The sequence below is a fragment of the Clinocottus analis genome, unplaced genomic scaffold (genome assembly GCF_023055335.1).
Source record: "Clinocottus analis isolate CAN_PGR_092001 unplaced genomic scaffold, fCliAna1.0.p SCAF_6, whole genome shotgun sequence".
NCBI lineage: Eukaryota > Metazoa > Chordata > Actinopteri > Perciformes > Cottidae > Clinocottus > Clinocottus analis.
In genome coordinates, this window is record NW_027176218.1 from 11,061,053 (window position 1) to 11,084,239 (window position 23,187).

A 23,187-nucleotide genomic window follows, 5' to 3' on the forward strand; every position below is an offset into this window, starting at 1 on the left:
TCCTCTATACACTTCTGGCCAAATCAATCACTCAACCATACCACTGTTGTTTGTTTGGTTACAGATTGCACTATTGTTTTATTAGTTCATTTCATATTATTATTATTATTATTATTATTATTATTATTATTATTGTTATCATTTTTGTATATATTGTGCATTGGTATATTTACTATCGCTTTACTTGTATGTATACATTCTGCTGTAGTAGCGAAACAATTCCCCCTTGCCGGATTAATAATAAAGTAACTATCTATTTATCTTTCAAACGGAAGCACAAATTGCCGAGATGTCCTGAAGGTAGCATGCGCGAACCCGTGAACACAGTCACTTCATCACGAGCTGTATCCTTATCAAGCTAGCCGTTAGCTTAACGTGCTAACCAGCGATACGTGTTAGTTGTGAATTGAAGTTGGTCGTAGCGCCACTTGCATAACCCTATCCACTGAGTCGTAATACTAGTTTATAAATGTTTATAGTTTGAACCAGGCTGTCTTTCCCGTTGTTCTGGGAACTAACGTGACTGTGTCGTGCGATGGGAGATACACGGAGGTCAGACGAGCGGCGTGCTGTCGACAGTAATGTCCGAGAAACGAGCTTTGACGGCTGTTTGTTGACATCACAGCACTGGTGAGCTTAATGCTGTTTGCACCGAGAGTCACATTATCGGCAAAACATCGTTGTTACGTAGGTATTGGCTTTGCGGTGCGATTGTGAAAACATGGCCGATCAGGTAGAGCTAAAGGGATTGACTGCAATGCAGTGAACCCAAATGGCTTTTCTCGCCAACTCAATTTAGCTATCATTAACTGTCAGTTGCTGTCGTATTCATGAACGGTAGTTCAACAGAGGCCCATCATCTACGTTTTACACTATTCAGAGTGGAGCTAGACGCGTTAAACTCTAGTTTACGGACGGAAAGCTAGTTTATTTGCACAGAAAAATAAGGGAATGGGATCTTCACGCTGTCAACAACACATGTTACGCTAGTCGAGTGGTTCACTCTGTTGTCAGTGACAGCAGCGTGGATTAACGCAGGTGATTACGGTTGTTAGTCGAAAAGCCAGTTATACATTTATTGTGATTATGATTCATCTGCTTTGTTCACAGATAAACTGAAAAGTAAATCATGCCTGGGAAACTGAAGGCAAAAATTGTGGCTGGGCGCCACTTGCCTGTGATGGACAGAGCCAGCGACCTGACTGATGCTTTTGTAGAGGTGAGTGAATCAAGAAGAGCAATACTTGCCGTTTCTTGTAATGAAACCAAACCATTCACGCCTGTTACAATATATATTTAACATTTAGTTTCAGTATAAGTGTCACACAACATAGTAAATGTGGCATTTAAAAGATGTGTCTTGTACCATTTTTATTTCCCAGGTCAAGTTTGGAAACACAACTTTCAAAACAGATGTCTGTCACAAATCCCTTAATCCACAGTGGAATTCAGAATGGTTCAAATTTGAGGTAAAAGACCACTGAGCTTCTCTTTAAACCTGGCAGGCACTGGTGTTTTTATTTCAATGCATCACACAATATGGATGAGTTAAATTTCAGCGTTCCGAACCTGACTTACTGTGTTATCTGTGCTCCCTTTTCTCGTCGTCCCTCCTTCTCTTGCTCTTGCTGTGTAGGTTGATGATGAGGACTTGCAGGATGAGCCATTGCAGGTCACAGTTTTAGACCACGATACTTACAGTGCTAATGATGCCATAGGGAAAGTTTACATTGACATTGACCCACTGCTGTGCACTGAGGCTGCCTCTGTCATCTCTGGCTGGTTTCCCATCTATGATACAATCCATGGTACAAAAAAAACCTCATCTGACCACGATGAATGCATTTTTTCCCATAGTTCTTTTACCCTTATTATAATGCATTTCTCTCTATTATATTTATTTTATTAGGTATCCGAGGGGAGATCAATGTCCTTGTCAAGGTGGAGCTTTTCAACGATTTGAACCGCTTCAGACAGTCTTCCTGCGGGGTCAAGTTCTTCTGCAGTATGTCTGTTTGTTGTATGACTATTGTTAGTTTTCAGTTTATCTGTAAACAAGAAATTGTTACTTATATATGCGGAAAGTGGAAGCTGATAGATTTAGAAGGAACTTTACCAATTAATCTAAAATCCTTTTACTCTGTGGGGTGTTTGTCTAATTGTACCTTGTAGCCACATCCATTCCACGGTGCTACAGAGCAGTGTTGGTGCACGGGTTTGTGGAAGAACTTGTGGTGAATGAGGATCCAGAGTACCAGTGGATCGATCGTATAAGAACTCCTCGGGCCTCCAATGAGGCCCGGCAGAGGCTCATCTCTCTTATGTCTGGTAATAAAATGTTTGGTGATCCTCTTTTAATGTTGGTGTGGAGGCAGAATAATGTATTCATCTCCATTCTACCTCTCTCTTGTTAATGTGGCTGTGTGTCACCCCCTATTTAGGAGAGCTGCAGAGGAAAATAGGGCTCAAGGTATTGGAGATGGGCGGGAATGCAGTGGTGGGCTACTTACAGTGTTTTGACCTGGAGGGAGAGTCGGGTCTGGTGGTCCGGGCCATAGGCACTGCCTGCACACTGGACAAACTCAGCTCTGGGAGCGCCCCCAACACCAACACACACATGCACCCGAACACAGCCCCTGCCTCCAATGCCTGCAATTCCCCTTCCAAGGATGGAAAGGAGTGAGTATGAACCAACAACACAAGCATGGACTCTTTTAAGTTTAACTACAATTCTAGTTTGCAAGAATGGGGAAATATAATCGGTGTGTGCATAACAGGGAGCGCGTGTGCAATGTACTGAATGTTAGTCTGTGTATAATTGAGCAGTAACTCCTGTGTGTGTCTCAGAATCTTTGATTCCTTTTTGTAGTTTGTGTCTATTGGGTCACATGTATTGCATCATGAAACTAACAGCACACGACATATCCTGAGACACACACATGTACAGTACACACAGCCATCTTCAACCCCCCTCCTCCCTTTATTTGCTCTTTTAGACTGCTCTTGCATGGCTTTCTGCTCTGCCTCTGCATGTTCTAGTGCTGCGTCTTTTAGTGAGTATTTAGCACAAGTGTTATGCTCAGCCTTTTAACTGTCTGCTCCTTTACTTTGTTCTTTTGTCCTCACCCTGACTATTGAGTAGTTAGCTTGTGATTTGATCCAATTACTGGAAACATATCTACAGTTGAGTGCATGTGTGCCTCTTTTTTTTTTGTATTTATAGTGCATCTTTGCGCCGATGCGTGGAATTGTGTGTATGAGGGATGCACATATGTTTGTTATTCTGCAATGGAACCACCTATTCCACATCTTTTAGTCAATGGCTATTGTTTTATTTTAGTTTAGACTTTAAAAAAAAAAACAGTCTCCAAAGGTTAGATTATCTGCATTCTGTGTTGTGCATGTGCATCCCTTATTGTGCATGTTTGTGCGAAAATCTGAGTTTCCTGCCGCTTTCATGTGGCTTTAAATGCAATTACAAGGGCTTAGTGAAGGAGTAAAAACACACCGTTTCCCCTTTTTTGTCCCATTTTACACTCTATTGCAATGTTGTGGTGTTGGTTCTTGTGTGAGTCTCTTTCTCCCTCTTTGGCTCTCTGGCTTCATTTGGATTGGGACGTTTCTCACTGCTTGTGTCCAAATCGGTCCTCTGTCTTCCTCCCTCTCCGTGCTGATTGGCCCAGGTCTCCCCTTGCCCACGGATGCCGCTCCACCCACAACAGCCCAGTGCATTCGGCCTGCAGCTCCCAGAGACTGTCCCAGAACTTCTCTGTCTCTGTTCCCACACTCATCTTCACTGGTACGCATAGGCAGGCAAGGAAATAGATACAAGAGAAAGAGAAGAAATTTGAAATGCAAAGAGAAGTAGACGTGATGTTTATTTGTAGGAGACTGAGGCATCAAGACAAAGACTTAAGGCAGACCAATATACCTTAGTCAGAAAAAGACCAGACATTGATAATACACTCATAATTTCTCCACCTGTCCTGTTTTTTCCAATGATAGAGGCTGGGCAGTCAGATTCACAGTTGCATCCTTCTGCAAGGGCCTGGCCTGTGATATCTCCACAGTCACCTAACCTTTGCTTCACTCTACTGGGACACATGCTTCAGTTCGTCATCCTCAGTTGAATCTGACCTTCTTGTGTTTTGCCATGTCGCTTTCTTTAGTTCAATGTGTGTGTGTGTGTGTGTGTGTGTTTGTGTGTGCTTTTTATTTGTGTTGATCTCTTTTTTTTTTGCTTTCCATGCTTGCTTTTTTGTTTTACAGCCATTCGTAGCACCTCAAACGCTCCTCATCCAAAGCAAAGAAATCACACATTAAAACGGATACCTTTCCATTTAATGACAACGCTGAGCCACTCCCATACACGCACACACACACAAACACACTCAGAGGGTGCGGCGATGACTGATTTAGGTGTGTGTGTTTGTGTGCGTGTCATGTTCTCCTGGCAGCCCGGTATTTGGTGAGGACCTGACCTCGTCCTCCGGCCCGCCAACCCCTTTCAGAGCCCTTCCCACCACCTCCTCTTCTCCTCCCCCCTTCTCTCCCTCCAAGCCATGCAGCCGCCAGTCCTCATCATCAGACACAGACCTCAGTTTGACGCCCAAGACGGGTAAGAACACTTGGCCCTGCCCCCCTCACGCATTCTCATCCCTCCCCTCTCCCTTCCCTCTCCCTCACCTCATTGTGGTGCTACTGTGGTGGTGATTCTGGATTTAATTTATTTTATTGATTTACTTCTTTTTTTTTAAGGTTGAGTTTAACATTACTTTATTTTAAACAGTGTTATTTAGCTGTGTCCCATCCCAACCATTGTCCTCAGTGGCCTAGTGTGTCTGCTTTCACATATCCAAAAGATTTCCCAGGCAGCCTCCAGTTTGTATAAAACAAGATTAATTGTGTGAAGACACACCAGATCTCTGTATTAGTTCTCATCCCCTGTTGTTGTGGTCTTTAATGGAAGCACTGTGTCTCATGAGGGCTGGTTATTATTCTAAGGGCACTTATTCACCACCAGCCATTATTTTTAAACATTGAGGAAAAGGTGACTTTATTCCAATTCTGCCCCAAGGACAACACATTTTCCTCAGCTATAACACTGTATAGCCTAAAGAACCTTCTTACCACAGCCACTCACCTGACTCCTCGGGAAGGGACCAGCAGTCCCCCAAGTGACCTCACTCGTTCTTCCCACTCCTCTTCCTTTTTCTCTTATTTCTTCCTCGCTCATCAATTTATCATATGCTCTCTCTTTCCTCCCTGTTTTTGCTCAAAACATTCTTCTTTGTCTACTCTCACTCATTTATGTTTACGTTGCATACCACTTAATTTATTTATCTTGGTTGCAGACCTCTGAATTGCCTCCCACTTCTCCATTTGTTCTGCATTGAAATGGGTCTGATGTTGTGCCCACTGATGATATTTACCCACCATTTGGAAAAACAATAAACCAATCAGAACTTTGTAGGAGTCATATTCTTGCGTAGTTTGCTAGCCAGATCCATAAACAATGTTGATAAACTTTAAATAAGCAATGACACCTAACTCTAAAATATCCTCTTTTGTCTTGAAAAACATTGAGTTTACTACTTTTCACATCCTTAACCACATGCCGACAAAAAATATTGTCGGTAGGATGGATACGTTACTTGCTACAGAGTGATTAGAGATGATTAGATGAGTAAGTGGCTGGAGCAAAATAAAACGCCAACATCAACAAGCAAACGGCTAAATAAATGAAGTGAAACAAAATGGCAATTCGATCAGATTATCAGGTTAATCTTTCTCTACACTACTGGTCATTTTCTCCCTGTCACATCCATCTCCCCCTCATTTGTTGTGCTTCGGACCACTCTCCTCATTGCTCTGCCTGTCCATTCTCACTATCTTTGTTTCTCTGTGAACCCTTCATCTGTTTTTTTCTGCTGGATAGTGGAGCCAGGGAGACGCAGGCCGGGGATCTTTCTCTGCCCCAGCTCCCCCACCCTCTTCACAGACACTCTGTCCCTTCCTGGTTCTGGCTCAGTGGGCTGTGGTCTCACCTCGGCTCCCAGAGCCACCACCCCGCCCTCTCCCTCCACCGTCCACTCAGACACTGTTTTGCTGAGAAAGAGCGTGTCCTTCACCGAGGACCTGCTGCTGGCAGCCTCCGGTATAGTAGGACTGCAGTGTGTCATCAAGTAACAGAACCTTACAATATTGTAGTATTGGCACTTCTCCAATATTTGGGGCAACCGCAGGACTGTTCAGATTGACTTGACTGGTGTTCACTGAAACAAATAACTCAGCATGAATGATGCAACTGCCCAGAGCTCATTGTGAAACTACACCACTGACCGATATTCCTGAGTCTTATTCAGGATTCTCTGACTCCAACAGGTGGTTAATCAGGTATACCCAAACTACGAGGTCCAGTATTTATGCTTGAATGAGAGAAAATGTTATGACTGTTCTCAATCTAAGGTTTTGTGTGCAATTCCAGCTGTTGTGGTTTGTCATGATAACATTAATACTGCAATGTAATGATTAACTTTTTGAAGACAGATTGGCTCTTTAGTCCATTAACCTGTGTTTTGAAAATGACAAAACTGAAGCCAGATTCTCCTTTGTGATCAGGAATGGGCAGTGGGGGCAGCGTGGGGAAGGAGGCAGGGCCTCTGAAGACCCTGCTCAGACAGCAGACGCAGACGGCTCTCGAGCAGAGGGTACGACTCAACGCTCACATATGCATTGCTCATATGTGTATATACCGACTCGTTCTAAATGCAGACATTTGAGACTGACATGCACCGCAAAACACAAAGTAATGTGCTTAGTTTCAGTGAATTTGTGTTTATTTTTTAAGTTGTGTCTGGATACACTAAAACATAAAGGAAGTCAAAAATCTGAGTCTCAAGTGGCAACACAAGTCAAACCAGCTTGCGAGGTGTGGCATTTGCAGTTAATGCTTTGACAACCAGTTTGCGTTGCGTATCAGCCTCAATGTCTGCACATCGGACAAACTGTTACTTGCACAGTGTGTTTCGCTCACTAATTTTCACACAGCTAAATTCTTTGTGAAATATCACTAATTTGCACTTACATGTTTAATGGGGAATGGGTCTCTCTGTAAGAGCAAGTAATGTTCCCTTTCTCTGTCCTCTTGATCATTTTTGCTACTCAGGGAGCGACCTCCTCTGGGTTATTGTTAAACGCCAGGGTATGTCCCATCAGTGTGGCACTCTCACTATCTCCACCTTCCCCTAACACCCTTACCAGCTGATGGCCACCACCAAGTCTGAATCATCTCCTAACCCGACCCTCCTCTGTTGTATGTAGATCTAAGAGGAGCAGGCTGGGCTGAGCAAAATGGCCGCAGGTCCTTGTGTGACCCGTGCTTGTTTGTTTGCTTGGCACCTACTGCACTCTAAAAGATACACAGACATGTTTGCCGGAGGGCAAGAGGCTAGGAGTTGTGTTCCCTTCATGTTTGAAGGGGTTTGTGACTGTGTGTGCGTGCCTTCTGCATACTCCTTTCAAGCACCTCCCTCCTTTCCGACTTCCTCTCCTGATTCTGATTTGGTTTCCCTGTGTCCACAATGGGAATGAGCACGCTCACCTCATCACCTCATTCTTGGTCCCTTGCTCAGAGTGGGAGGAGCTGTTAGTCATTCGTAGCTATCTTCCTTGCTGTAGTACTGGACAAGAAATAACCTATTGGTAGTCACACCTGTTTATTTCCCATGAAAGTCATTCATCACATACACCTGCATGATTGGAAATCAAAACGTCCCTCAGATTTTCTGTACAAAATAGTCACTTTAGTCTAGGAGGAGTATGAAGATGCTAACATGCAGTCCAAGTATTTCCAACTCCTCTTGTGAGTGTCGGCATGGATTCGCATTGACATTATTTGAAGACAGGCTATCACGTTGGAGGACAGGAAAGCATGTATAACAGACCGTGTGTGTGTTTGTGTTCACTTTTAACTCCAAACCTAATTAAGGCATTTATATAGATTTGTAAGGATTGAATTAAGCACTAAATCAGTGATACAAAATACGTAGGCTGTATTGAAAATACAGTTTCTCAATCACTTCCAGATCTATTTGAAATGCTCTAAAGTTTGTGTCTCCAAGTATAGGCTTGAATGGAGTGAGTGGGGACTCCTCTAGTGTGAACATTGCATGAGGGTGGGGGGGGGGGGTCATCACACTTGATCTTTGCTGCAAGTAGGCACTTTTTTCTAGTACAACAGTAACAATATAATCACCCAAGTCCACACTAATCAGTTAAAGATATCATACATAAGTCAATGATTTTTTTTTTCAATACACCCAGAAAGACAACTAACCAACACTGATGTTATAGACCTCAAGTCATGTAAAATATCAAATCTAATAAAATGTTACAATCATGGATAACTTATTACATATGATTAAACACTGACAAATAAATTAGAAACAATCCAGAGTGTGTTTTCCTTTACTGTCAATGACCCAGTTTTTTCTATCTGCAGGAGTTCCCCTTCTTTACCTTGACGTCTTTCCCACCTGGTTTTCTGGTTCATGTTGGTGGAGTGGTCAGCGCTCGCTCGGTCAAACTACTGGACCGTATACACAACCCTGGTGAGTGCAGCAAATGCACAATGTCCTATTGTAACTCGTTCACTGTCCTTTGAAACAATATGATTGAACTCCTTCAGTGACCTACAGTATCGTGTGAGTGTCCATTCTGGTTGTAAATGGCCGTTAGTTAATGCTGCCCTTTGTCCTCTTGTGTTGAACAGTTATCCCATAAAGTCCCAATCTGTTTAATTGTTTTGTAGAAATTATCTTCAAATCATCAGTTATGTCCTTTAGTCTTAATGCAGTTGAGAGCTGTTCCTATTTACATTTATAGGCTGCAGCTTTCTAGCATTTTGAAGGAAATAAAGTGTGTGGGTGTGTGTGTGTGTGTGTGCGTGTGTGCTTAAGTCACTGTGGTGCTGCCCCCTGGAGGTTAGGTGCAATAGTTGTGCATGGCTCCAATCTGCTGCCCGCTGCTTCTGTTGTCTGGTATGGTTTGTTATAGGTGACACTGTGATGAGGTACTGTGCTGTTTTATTATGCACTTGAGTTTGCAAATAAGCTTTTTATCTCTGTGCCAAAATTCATATGTTTCAGCAGACTTTTTAAAAATAAGATTTATATTGATAATTAGAAATTTGCTTAGTAGGCAAGTACCTGCCTGTTGAAGGTTATTTTTGCCCTTTGCTCGGTGTCATAGTCTTTGACGGCTCTGACTCCAGGATGTCTGAAAATGTAGGTCTAGGGGAGAGGTGATGAATGTTGGGTGTGGATAAACAGGGTTCTTTTTATAGTTATCCAAAAAGGATGCTTAAAGGGGCTAGAGCATGCCATGCAATGATTACTCCTGTCTGAACTTTCGTTAACAGAATAAATTTCATATAATTTTCCGTGAACTAAATTGCTAAAATAGAAACCATTCTGAAAAAAGAGCCCTGTTCACTGTTGCAATGCCTTGACTACAGAGCAACATTAAAGGTGCCTTGTAAAGTTTCTGACCATGAGTAAGCTCTATAAAGATACAGTATGCGTTTACGAGCGAGTCACTGTTTTGTTTGTTTTGGATGCATATGCAGTGCTCAACCATGCAGATAATGCAATATATTGACGCAAGCAATGATTTAAAAATGTAGCTATTATAAGGAAGGTTTAATGGACCTTAAAGATACACAAAATGCTTTGGGTGAGAAACTCTGCATGTAAACAAATCTTATGTTTCCAAGAAAACTCCACAGGTCACCTTTTTTATATTAGAAAGTTTACTGGAGTGAGACTGCATCTATATGCTTTTTTGTACTATATATGTAGTCCATCTTCTCTTTAAATCTTTTAAGATTTTTGGCTAGACCTGTAGCTTTTTCTCATCTCTATTCTCCTCTTTTTCCTGTCAATCTTATTCTTGCGAGATGTTGTTTGTAGGCCTGAGTTTAGTTGGTCTTTGCATAGTGATTGTGAAGTGCTGTCTGTCTTTGCATAGTGACAGTGGAGTGCTGCTGTTGTGCTGTGCTTGTTTGTTAGACTGTCTCTTCTTTTCTTTTTCTCTTTTTTCTGTACTAACGGTGTGTTCTGGCCCAGCTTTGGGTAACACACGCTCATACAAACTGCTAGACTGGAATAGTGTCACTGCAGGTATTTCCCCCCTTTTACTGCTCTCACCCACAGGAGTTATGGCAGCTCAGTGAAGTTAAACGTGTGCCCACTTACCATACCAATATACACAAACAAATTCAACATTAGCTGGATACTAGAAAATGGCTGAAAATGTATGAATTCAGTGAGCTGCCATTCTCCTCCTTCTTATCTGTGTGAGCGTGCGCTGAGCTGAGTTGAGCATGCGCTGTCCCCACCCTACTCCATCTAGCCCGGCTTGGCTTCCCCCCTACCCAGCTCATCCCACTGACAGAAGAGCTTCCCTAACGTTGTCCCAGCGCTGTTCTGATGCTTCATTAATCAGCATCGTGGTCAAACCTGTCTCAACCAGAGACGGTTTAGGAGGTTTACTCTGTGACACTGACTGGGCATGTGCATCCCTAACTCACTGGGCCGTATTCATACTGAGAGAGAATGAGAGAGAAAAGGAGGGATGGATGAATGCATGGAAAGCAGGTTGATTTGATGGTTAGCAGTTAAGGAAAATTAAAACATGGATTTGGGATGGAAGGAAAGATATGAGCTTGGGGAATGGAGGAAACATGGCATCACTCAGAATTGTCTAAGTTAAAAACAAATCTCGATTTGACGGACTCTGGTGGATGAATATGGCCCTTCTCTGCCCATGAGCGTGCACATGGTCATGAGCGTGCACGTTGGTGAGCCCGTGCCTGTGTGACATGCTGGCTCTGGTTTAAAGGAACCCGCCTTGTGGGCCTATTGCCTGGCCATCAATCATTATTCTTCATCTCTCCAGTTAATCTCCTATCCGCCCCGCCCCATTCATTCATCTCCCCTGTCTCACCCAGAAGCTGAGCTTCTCTCTTTTTGGAGGGCTCTGTCAGCATGTGGCCCTCTCAGGGAGTCATTGGGTGTGGCTCTATACTCTAAAGTAGTTTACTTCATGTGTTGTTTGTTCAGAGATCCAAACATGAGTGAGATTAATCTCACAACTGGCAACAATTAGGCTCTCATGAATAATGCTAATATAACAGAGGTGGTATTGGAGCAAAGCCTCATTGGACTATTGAAACACACCCATGGTTTAGCCTAAGTATGATGAAGGCTCAATACCTTTCAACCTAACCAGGGTAGAGAACACCTGAACATATCAGGTGTCAATCAACATGTTATATGTTATTACTCTTTCACTATCCAGCAAGATTTGTATTCTATAGTCCGACTACCACAACCAAAATATCCCTAACGGCTGGTGACTGTCTCTCACCTGTGTTCTTTCTGCGAGTGAAAGGAGACATTGACAAGAGAGAGACGATATGTTTTTAGATATTGTTAATTTAAGGAATGCTATTGAGAATGAGCACAAGCAACCCAACCACAGACTTTGCCTTCATCATTCCCAAATTCTCATTTCCTTTGTCTCATTGTCACTTTGTTTCACAAACTGATAATTGGTTTTGGCTTGCTTTGATACACTAATTAAATCATATATCATCAGAAAATACAGAGTGAACTGTTTGATGTCTGTTTATTTTCTGGGAAATCAAAGCAATCCGTTTATATACAGACTTTCCTGTTGGAATGTTGTATGTAATTGTCTTTTTATTTTATGTCACTACGTTGACAACAGTTTGTTAGATTTAGCGTTAACTCATCATCAGCTAGACTTCAGTGTTCAGTGAGGTTTTGATAGATAATTGAGCCAATCTTTTTTTCTTTCTGCTGTCTGATTCAGAATTTTGTGTTTTGCAGATGAGCCAGAGACTCGCGATGCCTGGTGGGAGGAGATTCGCCAGGAGATCAAATCTCACGCCAAAGCTCTTGGTTGCCATGCTGTTGTGGGGTACAGCGAGAGCACTAGCATCTGGTATGTAGTAATATTGCACGGTATACCGATACTAAAAAAGAACCGCAGTACCTGTACGTTAGAAACAATACAATTTTGCATATTTTAAGTATCGACACTTTCTCAAAATAGCGCGCTTCCTTAAAACTGCTCCACTCTCTCTCTCATGCTGCATGCAGAGAGTGCATGGAGACGGAGCTCAAGGGGCGTGGCTTAAGAAGCGGGGCTCCAGCTTACAGGCAGTGCACGCTCACAGCGAGTGATCGGGGAGACGTGGCCTGAGTTCAGGAGCTCTTGCCGACTGTCCTCTGCTTGTAGAAAAAAAGATGCCAGGAGTGTAATCTGGAGATAGTTTGGCGACAGTGCAGACTGTGAGGGAAAGCCCACTCACACCAATAGACCCGTCTGTAAAACGTGCTTTAAAGCAACACAGACAAAGGGAACACATCAAACATGGCCAAGCACCTTTCAAGCAGACAGCCCAAACTTTTTAAAGACTCCAACGAACGACGGGTAAGCAAATGTGATTATAAACATGAAAAACTCCAAGATCACCCACATACAGCCACGAGTAGCATTAGCCTAGTTTGACTAGAAGCATATATGATCATGAGGTCAGAATGCACACAAAAGTGTATCAAATTAAACAATTGATGCAAAATAGTTACGTGCTGGTGGAGCCTGAGGGTGAATCTTGAGCTAATTAGTTTTAGTTAAGGAAAAACAATTATCTGTAAAATTATGCAACTCCACAATTGCTCATACTTATGGAAATAACTATGTAGTCATCTGGTATAATCAATGCTATGATGGCATCATGTAGATTTCATTAATATCTTGCTGTATGCCAATACATTAATTAATTAATGTCATTTGTCAAGTGTTCAAAAAGGTGGACAGAAACAAGCTAGTTAAAAAGAGAACCATACAGACATTTTATTTATTACTATTATAGATAAATATACCTGTATTGTATTTATGGTATCATATTGAATTCTGGTATTGTATCATAAGTATCTGTATCGCGGGTATCATATCAAAGTCATAGTTTTGGTATCGTGAGTGGTGACAACCCTAATATGTAGTAGTAGCGCACAAACTGGTTTCCCTTTTAGCAGTTTCCCTTTTAGCTGTTTTATGCCTAATGTAGATGTTAATGTCATAAACCAGTTTTTTGTATTTGTCTTAAATGCATAGCGTTTCATGTCCTGTTTCTCATTCTCTTCCCTTTCTTTCTCTCTTGTTCTCTCTTTCTCCCTTCAACACAGTGAGGAGGTCTGTATCCTGTCAGCATCCGGCACAGCATCCATCTTGAATCCTCGATATATGCGTGAAGGCTGCTTAGACATTGGAATTACCGACCACAGGTTGTTATGATTCAATGACTGATTAGCTAACTGACTGTAAATCATTGTACGTTAACAGTGTATGTCAAGCACTGCTTGAATTGGCCCATGGAGTCTGATACCAGATGGTGTGTGGTGTTCTCCAGGTTTGAGGAGCCTTCTCCCCCGAGCTGTGGCTTCTGCCACATTCCCTATGACGAGCTCAACATGCCCTTTCCTGCCCAGCTCACCTACTGTTACATCTGCAGGAGACAAAAGGTCAAAAGCTCTATTATATTTTCTTGTTTGTCTAAATCACAGACGCCTACCAGTCACACAAATATTGGGTTGTCGAATGCATGAATGTAGATTGGTGGGGGGGAAAGTATGCATTTTAATAATTTTATATTTTCTTTTCAAGGTTCCTGACGTGCTGTTCACAACAATCGACCTGCCACCCGAAGCGGCTGTTACAGGAAAGGGCTGTCTTATCCAGGCCAGGTAAAACACCTCACATGGAGGAGCCTCACATCAAATATATTGAACAAAGAGAGTTAATACCAGTGCTTATTGTCTTCTAGACTGTGCCGTCTAAAAAAGAAGGCTCAGGGGGAAGTGAATGCGACGGCCATCTCCAACCTGCTGCCTTTCATGGAGTACGAACTGCACACTCAGCTGATGAACAAGCTGAAGCTGCGGAGCATGAACTCTTTGTTTGGCTTACACATACAGATCAGCGTCGGAGAGAACATGCTTCTGGGTTTGGCTGTAGGTTGACGATTTAGGTTAACGGTTTAATCAGCAGTGTTTGCTGCAATTCCTTAAAATGTGTCTGTGTTCAGTCTGCTACAGGAGTGTACCTGACAGCCCTGCCGGCACCAGGGGGCATTCAGATTGCGGGGAAGACTCCTGGTGACCTAAGCAATGAGCACCACATCCTAACCATCCAGAAAAGGATCAACGACACCATAGCCAAGAACAAAGAGCTCTATCAAATAAACCCTCCGGTGAGACACACAACACATGCATGGACAGTTTATTAATCCTAGGAAGACCAGTTTTGCGTTTAGGTCTTCAAATTCTCCCCTAGTATGCCAGGTTTGCAATTCTAATTATGTTTCTGCCCTCTTTCATTCAAGTAGCCAGGTGACATGTGGGTAGCCTACATCCATAGTGTATATCGAAAACTTTTGCAACCTGTTTCAACCCCTAAATTGAATATGGTGTTGTTAAGATGTTTTTGGAAACTTGGCAAGTGCCCTGATAAATCTTGAAATATTATTAATTTAACTCAATTGTATGTGGTCATATGTTTTTAGGGTTAATATCTGAAGTTTATGACCATTAAATACCTTAGACTGGTGACTGCCAGATAGTGTTATAAAGCCATTCTTAGTGTTAAAATCATGTCCGTAATCATACCTTATAAGTAGTCTGTTCTTTGTGAATCATGAAAAACTTACCCCTCTTGTCTCTCTCTGGTCATTAAAGAAATTATTTGCCCTGGACCCTGAGGTATTCTGCGGCATAAACATGGTACTGAGCACGGCAACTTTTAGCTGTGAGAAACAGCAAAGCATGACAAATGTTTCACTAATAATCTCAATACTACACCACTTTTACTATAACTGTATGACCGATCTAAACTGGGAACGTTTAGGAGCAGATAGATGTGTAACCCACTCCAGTGTCGCCTGTTGAGGGCAACCCACTGTAGACTCATTTATCTGTGTTGATGTACTATCATTATGACCATCGACCCTGCCCATTCACACTCTCACCTGTGTGTTTTTTCTATGGTGCGTTTGTGTTTCAACTACTGCTTACTCTTTCTGTGCGTGTGGGTGTACACAGTAGTAGTCCAGATTAGTAATTAAAAGCGCTAACATGGTGTGATGCTCATTTTACAATCATAAACTATGTGGTCATTACCATCAAAAAAGCACCTCACAGTACTCTTAGACAAAATACATGTGAAGGTTTGAATGGAGTTTTATTAAACAATGCTGCAATTGTAAAAACAAACTATTAAATGAAAGCAAAACAGTTGTTATACAAAAAGACACTTTTACCTTAAAGGGGTGCTAACATAAATATTTAGTAAAGTGGGTTATTTACAGCAAAATTGTGAATGTGTGTAACGATGAATCCTATTTGGGTACAAAAGTGAGTGTGAGCATGTGGTGTGTTATTAACATATACTTTATGCTACCTGTACAGTCTGGGCACTAGTGAGATGCAGATGTGCTGCTGCTGTGGTGTTCTGGTGTTCACTTTGACATCCCGTCCCTTTGCTTGCAGGAGCTGTCAGAGGAAGTCTTGGGCTCTCCGATTCCTGAGCCGAGGCAACGATCCAGACTTTTCCGCTCCCACTCAGAAAGCTCAGATGAAGCGTCAGAACTGGACCTCTCCCATGGCAAGAAGGATGCCTTTGTACTGGAGGTGTGTTTCTCTTAAACTAAAGACACTTTTACCTTAAAGGGTAAATACATTTATATGCACCAATTTTCATGGATGAGTGTAACCATTTGCTATCATTCCCATAGATTGATGATACTGATGCTGTGGAGGACATCCACTCCCTCCTCACTGATGCCTCCACCCCCACAGGTATGCGCCATCTACCCACTCCCCAGCATTTATAGTGCATCATTATGCACTGCACATGCTCGGTTAGTTATCGGCCAATTGGGTTGAGGCTCCACCAAGTGCCATTGTGCGTCATCACCTGTGTTTTGTTAAATTTTCACTTTTATATCTTCAGGTTTCTACAGCTGCAACACTGAGATCATGCCTGGGATTAACAACTGGACTTCAGGAGTTCAGGTTACTCTACATACTATAGTCTTACAGCAAACATTACCCAGACACAATTGTTCATGCATGTAGATTGTGCCATTGAGTGGAGGTGTCTACCTTTCCAGCAAAATACAATTTGCTGCCAGTAATGCACAGCACACATTTACTGTAATTTAGGAAAAGAAGCTTTGTATGCAATGTGTTTCTGTTACTGTCTTGCAGATGTTTACATCTGTGAGGGTCTTCAGGTTGAGTAATGCCAATCTTACTAACCAAGGCTTGAACAAGATCTTCACTGATCTATGTGAGAATCTGCTAAAGGTAAGACGTCATTATTGATCAGTTGGTAATTACAACATACTTGGTGTATCTTTTTATAATGGGCAAGTTATGAATTGTTTATAATGATACTTGCAGTGGTTATAATAGTTGGAAATAAATTGTGTTTTTTTTTCTCCAGAGTTTTTACTTTAAGTTGCGCTCTATGATTCCCTGCTGTCTGTGTCAGCTCAACTTCACTGTAGCAGTGCCAGAGGAGGAACTCATCCAGGTGCGACATTTCAGCACATCTCTGATTTGTGAAATTGCAAACAAAACCATATTAAGTCAAATTTAAATGTTTCTTATATCTACTAAACCTCTGTATGCATCTAGGTTGCAGTCACAGGGGTTGCCATGACATTTGACAAAGACCAAACGCAGGAGAAGACGGCAGATAAGCCACCTTCCAAAGGTCTGTCTGGTTTTTAAAAAAAATGGCACCCATATGGGTGTTTTACTTATTTTTGCAAATAAAACGTATAAATCACAAGAAGATATATTGATGTTATACACCAAATTAAACACCAAAGCCTTTGCTACAAGAATCAGTCAGCCATTTAAAAAAAAACTCAAACAGAAAAAAAGATAATCATAAAAGTATAAAACAAAACAAAAAAATAGCATGTTTCCAGAACCAGCAATCCTTAGCTTGGTGCTATTAGAACTAACCTGATGTCCAGAAGCAAGACGATTCCACACAGATTCCAGACATGCCTTCAAAATCCTTCCACCTTAAAGAACCAGGGAGATATGAGCAAAAGAACATAGAAAAATGAATCGCTTTATTGCTGTACAATCAGCAAATACTGCTTACCTTTGTTTTACAGTTTGATCATTGTTAATGTGTGTGCTTGTTTTATTTTAAAGGGAAATATAGGTTGTTTTATGAATTAAAAAAAAAAAAAAATCTTAATTTTTTTCTTTTTTCTTCTCCAAATGTGACCAAATGTTACCAAATGTGAGTCCACGCCTGACTTTTTTTCTGTACTAAATCCTATCTAACTTTGTTCTGCTTCACTTTATCAAAGTAAAACAATGCAAAAATTATGTTAAAACTTTGAGGTAGGATTTGGGAGAATTTTAAAGCTCACGAATGCATAATTTCAAGGTAAAAATCATACTAAAAGTGATTTTTTTTCTAGGCGGACCTGAAAACTTTACATTACACACTGTGTGTCATCTTCATTTACGCTTAACCAGTAACACTTAGACTGATATTTACACATCTGAGCAAAATTAAACATTATACCTGTTTATTAACTCTAAGATTATTCAAATAGCTCCAGTGGTTACAGAGACACACCCATTTTAGTTTGGGTATGTCATTTTCAAGCAGAAACCTAAAAAGAGGCTCGGGGCTTAAAAGAGCAAGGTACTCTAAATGGTGTTACCCATTTAAGAAACATAACTTCTGTTGTTTGAAATCAGACAAAAGCACCTGAGTGATTATATGTGCTTTGTTTCAGGAGGCAGTGAGACTGAAGAGCAGCTGCAGTTTTCCATGGAGTTATGTGCAGACTTGTCATCTGCCAACTGTCAGCCAATATCCAAAATTTCAGGTAGTCTTAAACAATTGTTTTAATTGCCCCATGACCTCCTCCCTTGTCCTGCTTCACTGACAGGCATTGCCCATCTCCTCCACTAACAACTTTAGGTACAGTCTCTTTACTCACTCCAGCTGCAAAACTCTGCAAAAATCAGCTGGTGATGGTTCGTTCACCAGGTAAACAAACAGTGATGTGTCATAGCCCAGTGTGTCCTTAGATGACCGTGTTTTGTTGAGCTCCCTAAAACAGCAAGGCTTACTTTCCATTTACATAAAATGAACACGTTAACGAGAGCTAGGAGCTTGCTCCATCTAATATTGCAAGTACTGATTTATAGGTGGAGAGTTGTGATTGGAGGTGAAAGCTAAGTAATACACGTGTTGTAAGCCTTGTGGCAAGGGATTCATCCAGAACCCTTTTCACTCCCTGCCAAGTGCAAAGGTAGACTTTGATGTTTGTGTGTGTGACAGGTGTCCCAGAGAGTATCAACGTCTCATCCAGAGGTGAGCTCCCGTCCCCTCAACCATCTTCCCCTTCTATCAAAACTACTACACTGCCCTGTTTTGACTTTTCATCCTTTTGTCTTGGACAGCGTTATCCTGCACCCAAACCTCATCCACTTTTGTTCTTTTCTGTTCGTTTTTTGTGTCCTGTTTTTATTTTTATTTTTCTCTCTTGTCGTTGCGTTTGTGTATGTTTGGGTGTGGGCTTGTGTGCGTGATTGTGTGTGTGCTTGATTGTGTGTGTGTGTGTGTGTGTGTGTGTGATTGTGTTTGTGTGTGTGATTGTGTTTGTGTGTGTTCTCTCCAGCTGCCTCCGTTGATTACGGTTCCTTTGCAGACAGATGCAGCACCTGGCTAGAGCTGCTTAGGCTGAAAGCTCACACCATAAGACGTGGATCAGTTAAGACAAGTAGGAGGACACAGTCTCTAGCACACTCTGGTGATCATACCCACAAATACAAAACACCGTTTCACAAGCTAACCCACACAAACACACACACACACACACACACACAAGTGCTCGCATACACTCGCACACCCCTCCATGCATGCCGCTGGAGGGTGGCGTTGTAAATCAAGCACCAGCTTTTTAGCAAGAGTGTGAACGTTGAAGCCCCGTGCCCTCAGAAGGATCCAAGATCGGAAGCGTGGCTTTTAAATGGCTGCAGCTGAGGCAACCATAATGACAACTTAATAGGACGTCTTTTTTTTTTTTTTTGCAGCTTGCTTGTACTTGTTTGGATGTGTACTGGATGGGTTGCAGAAATTTGACTATTATTATTATAGCATTTGTGAATGTACTTAATCTGAGAAGATGTCCCATGATTTGTGGATACACTGTTTCTTTACAAATTTTAACACAGAAAATGTGGTGGAGACCGGGAGGGATGCTTTTTTCGCAAGATCATCTGGTATTATTTTCAATCCGGTACACAGTAAATTTTTTGAACTAGATCTAATATGTGGCACAGAAGGTTCCTGGTTTTTATGGATGTAAAGCAACTCAGGTAAATTAGCAGTAAGACCATGGAGCATCTTTCACACTCTGGCTCGTGTACATGTGCGCAGCTCAGCTCATAGCTGTCTCTGTCCGTCTCCATTTCTCAAGCCTCTTTCACAAATTGAAACCGAGACAAATATTCTTACATGTACTTCACTATACTGCAAATACTGTACTTACACTTGTAAACATACACAGCTGTGCCCAGGTCTGTCTGTCTGTCTGCAGACACTGTTTAACTGTCTTGTCCGTTTGCTTCAACTGCATGAAACGCATGGCAGCGCACGCTTTCCAAGTGATTGTTTTGGCACCACACATCCACTGACATACTTGCAGATAAGTGCACACATGTCACTCCTGCTGTGAAAATGCAAACAGGGTCGCCTTTTTGCACGTACGTTCCACATTCACATTTTTTTCTGCTTTAGAGTTCATATGTGCTTTTTATTTTTCCCCTTTTTTTTGAGTGTATTTTGGTATCTCCATTTTCTTTCGTCTTTTTCCCCTTTGTCCCTCCTCTTGTTTTCTTTTCACATCTCTTTTGGACCTCTCCATGTTCTCTCTGAACCTGTAGTCTCATCGTTGGAGCGCTGCAGTCCGCTGCCTGAGGGACGTTCACGCTCCCTGCGGTCCAACCGCTCTTTTGGTGGAAGTTCAGTTACTGTGGTGAAGATGACGCCGCTCTCCTTTCTCCCCGGGACACGCATCATTAAATACCTCGGGATCATTAACATGTTCTTTATCAGAGAGACAACATCGTTACGAGAGGTGCGACTGAAAATACAGGCGACACATGCACAGACCCCATGATCTTGTGCGAAGTGTAGACTTATCTGTACACATGAATTGTGTGTTTTTCCTCTGCAGGAAGGTGGTGTCAGTGGCTTCCTCCATACATTCATAGCAGAAGTGTTTTCAATGGTTCGAGCCCATGTAGCAGCACTGGGTGGTAATGCAGTGGTGTCTTACAGCATGAAAGAGTGTATGTTAATGGAAAATCCAAACAAAAACCAGGTAGTCATACACACACACTCTGATAAGCACAATGAACTATTGTCTGCATCCTTTTTTGTTTTGTTATGGTTTATTCTTCATGTCTTTTTTTCATCCTCAAGGCTCAATGTCTCATTAATGTGAGTGGTGATGCCGTCATCTGTGTCAGGGAAACGGACCAGGAGCCAACTCCGTCAACGACAAATATCGGACAGACCAGCGCTGGTGCCACAGATGAGGCTACATGACAGTGAAACACAGAGCCTCACTTCGTCTGCAGGACACACAATCTGAGTGAACATTCTTTCCGAGTCTAGCCGTCCAAATATGAGTCATTTATGCCTGCCTTATAACTCTGTAATAGATCCACAGGTTTGGACCCAGGTAATAAAGAACAAGTACTCGCACACACTCGGGAAAATGCAGTCTGGATTAATAGATAGTGCATGATATTCCTTTGTGTTTAAAGAGAACATTTGTGCAGAAGATATACTGATGTAGCTTCTTGGGGATTAGGTAATCTGTCTGTTTCTAAAGAACCCTTCTGCATCTAACTTTTGTGTATGTATTACAGCCGTCCATAATGGGGTCACCAAAAGCAACACAGTTTGTTGGCCATTCCTCTTTGTGTGGGCACAAGTGCGGCAGCTAGGACTAATTTGTGTATCTACAGCTCACAGGAGGAGTCATTAAATGGCCATGCCAAAAGGGACATAGTACTATGACATCAGATAATTTTAAAGTGGCCACTGGTGACTTTTAACATAGTTGGCGCTCTTCCTCAAAATAGGAAGTCTTTAGTAGAGTGTATATTTTTTAACCAAAACCTCCTAGAGAACCCTGTGATGCCATTTTCTTATAATGATCTATTTCTTAGTTAGTGTCCAATTTGAATGATTTTGGCGATGGATAATTTTCCTAATTACTATCACAGTATTGCTTACTTGTAGTACCCTACAAGTAATCAAATGACTCCAAAAAGTGTCAAATGATCTATACTTCTAATAATGAAAACAAAAATAGCAAGGGTTACTGGTACATGCATGTATTTGTGTAGGGTGACTGTTTATTCCAGTGATTATTTTATTGATTCAAAATAGTAGAAGTTTGTATTGCTTTATCTTAAAATGCTTAGATTTAATGGCGCACATGCCTTTTTTTCACTTATAAAGGAGTAAGAGGGCTATATGGTGATTGGTACATTGGGTCAAATGTGGCCCTTTGGGGTCCATCAAAAGGGTGGTTTTATAGGATAAAGTATTCTACTGTTTTGACTGGATGAAATCTTAAGCAGTTTGTACTGAGGCCACCTCTAGGATCTGTTCCTCTTCTTGATGCTTCTTGCTGTCAATGTCAGATTTTGCGTACCTTTTGTCAAGCTTCATCCATATTGCTTTTGCACTTATGTTCTGTATAATAATCCTGCTCCTGATCTTTACATCTTCCACATTCATGTTCAATGCTGGAAAAAAAAAAAAAAGACAAAAGCATCTTCTGGTGTAAGTGCCACCTGAAAATAAACAGTGTAAATGTTCCCTAAAGTCAGATTTTAGTATTTTTGTAGCATAACATGTATGATACCTACATCTTATTTTAACTGTGCAATGACTTCCTGTGTCAGATAATAAGCGGTACTCAAATCTGTTTGTCTGATCAGCAGTGTGTGCTCAGTTGCATATATGTATATGTGTCTAAAACTTGAATGTACATACTTGGATACTTGTGCTCTCTGACTAGCAGCATGCAGACACACTTTGTATTGCCATATGATGCTGTATGATCACCTAGTAAGTCTCGCACAATAAACTCAGTCAAACCAAGATGCATCAGTTTGACCATCTTTTATAATGACAATACATATGAGAACATGCACATACACACTTTAGACAAATCAGGTGACATATATAACAAACATTCAGTCATATTCAGTTGTAGTGTGGCCATTAAGCTGGCCTGAATAAAAATAAAATTGCATTATGAAAACGTTTGACCTCACTCCAATCTCAATCATGTTGATGCAACTAGCAATCTCTCCCTCGATTCATCTTAAAGTGCATTATTAACATGAATGTACAAAAAAGACATAATTCTGTATTGCTCAGTTGCACAAGCACACGTCACCGAATGCCATGGAAACCGAACCAAGGTTATTTAACGGCCGCGGCGGTTCTGATTCTTCCCTTTGCACTTTGGACTTTGACATAAGCTGAAAACCTCCCATGAATCCAGACCTGTAAACTTAACTTTTTGAGTTTTTTTGAACTGCTTGACACAATTTGCTGGCAACAACTTGTATCCGAGACCCTGAAGTGGACTTCAGTCATCTGGAAATAGAGAGAAAGCCCCTACAGCGACTGGACTGAGTTGGACGAGAACTGTGCAGGTAAGACTTTTTTTATTATCAATTTACCCCGTTAATGTATAATAATACATTATATGTATACATAGTATACATGTAAATAAAGGCTTCTCAGTTTAGAAAGCAGTGAAAGTTTTTGAGTTTTTAGGTTAAAAGGTCACAGAATGTTGATTTCTCCTGTACAATGAGTTGTGAAAAGTATGGAAGCCCATTTCCGCCACAAAAAGAGAAAAAAAACTTGTAAAATTACAATGCAGCCTTGTTCAGGCTGACCTCTGCTGTTCACATGTTCATGGCCATGAAATTTTACTGTACAGTTTCAGAGAAAAGT

At 41.5% G+C, this 23,187-nt stretch overlaps 1 protein-coding gene across 23 annotated transcripts; it reads left to right on the forward strand.

Annotated features, from left to right (window-relative positions):
- The first annotated feature begins 300 nt into the window (after positions 1-300).
- Positions 301-22,311, forward strand: c2cd5 (C2 calcium dependent domain containing 5). 23 transcript variants are annotated; one of them, XM_068602167.1, is made up of 32 exons: positions 302-630; positions 1,111-1,219; positions 1,383-1,469; positions 1,637-1,808; positions 1,910-2,005; positions 2,173-2,328; positions 2,442-2,679; positions 3,684-3,799; positions 6,622-6,710; positions 7,169-7,204; positions 8,504-8,612; positions 10,128-10,181; positions 11,916-12,030; positions 13,278-13,376; positions 13,502-13,613; positions 13,756-13,835; positions 13,916-14,102; positions 14,177-14,341; positions 14,826-14,870; positions 15,636-15,776; positions 15,881-15,944; positions 16,099-16,160; positions 16,356-16,454; positions 16,594-16,683; positions 16,788-16,866; positions 17,921-18,013; positions 18,109-18,177; positions 18,472-18,504; positions 18,812-18,943; positions 20,079-20,272; positions 20,372-20,518; positions 20,620-22,311. In XM_068602167.1, the coding sequence occupies exons 2-32, from the start codon at positions 1,130-1,132 to the stop codon at positions 20,743-20,745; spliced, it is 3,375 nt and encodes a 1,124-aa protein (XP_068458268.1). In that variant the 5' UTR covers positions 302-630; positions 1,111-1,129; the 3' UTR covers positions 20,746-22,311. The 23 variants fall into 23 exon arrangements, 22 of the variants coding, with proteins under 22 accessions (XP_068458283.1, XP_068458268.1, XP_068458261.1 ...); XM_068602160.1 differs by lacking the exon at positions 3,684-3,799 and adding an exon at positions 4,458-4,618 and having other exon boundaries at positions 303-630; XM_068602162.1 differs by lacking the exon at positions 3,684-3,799 and adding an exon at positions 4,458-4,618 and having other exon boundaries at positions 303-630; positions 18,812-18,913.
- Positions 22,312-23,187: the final 876 nt, after the last annotated feature.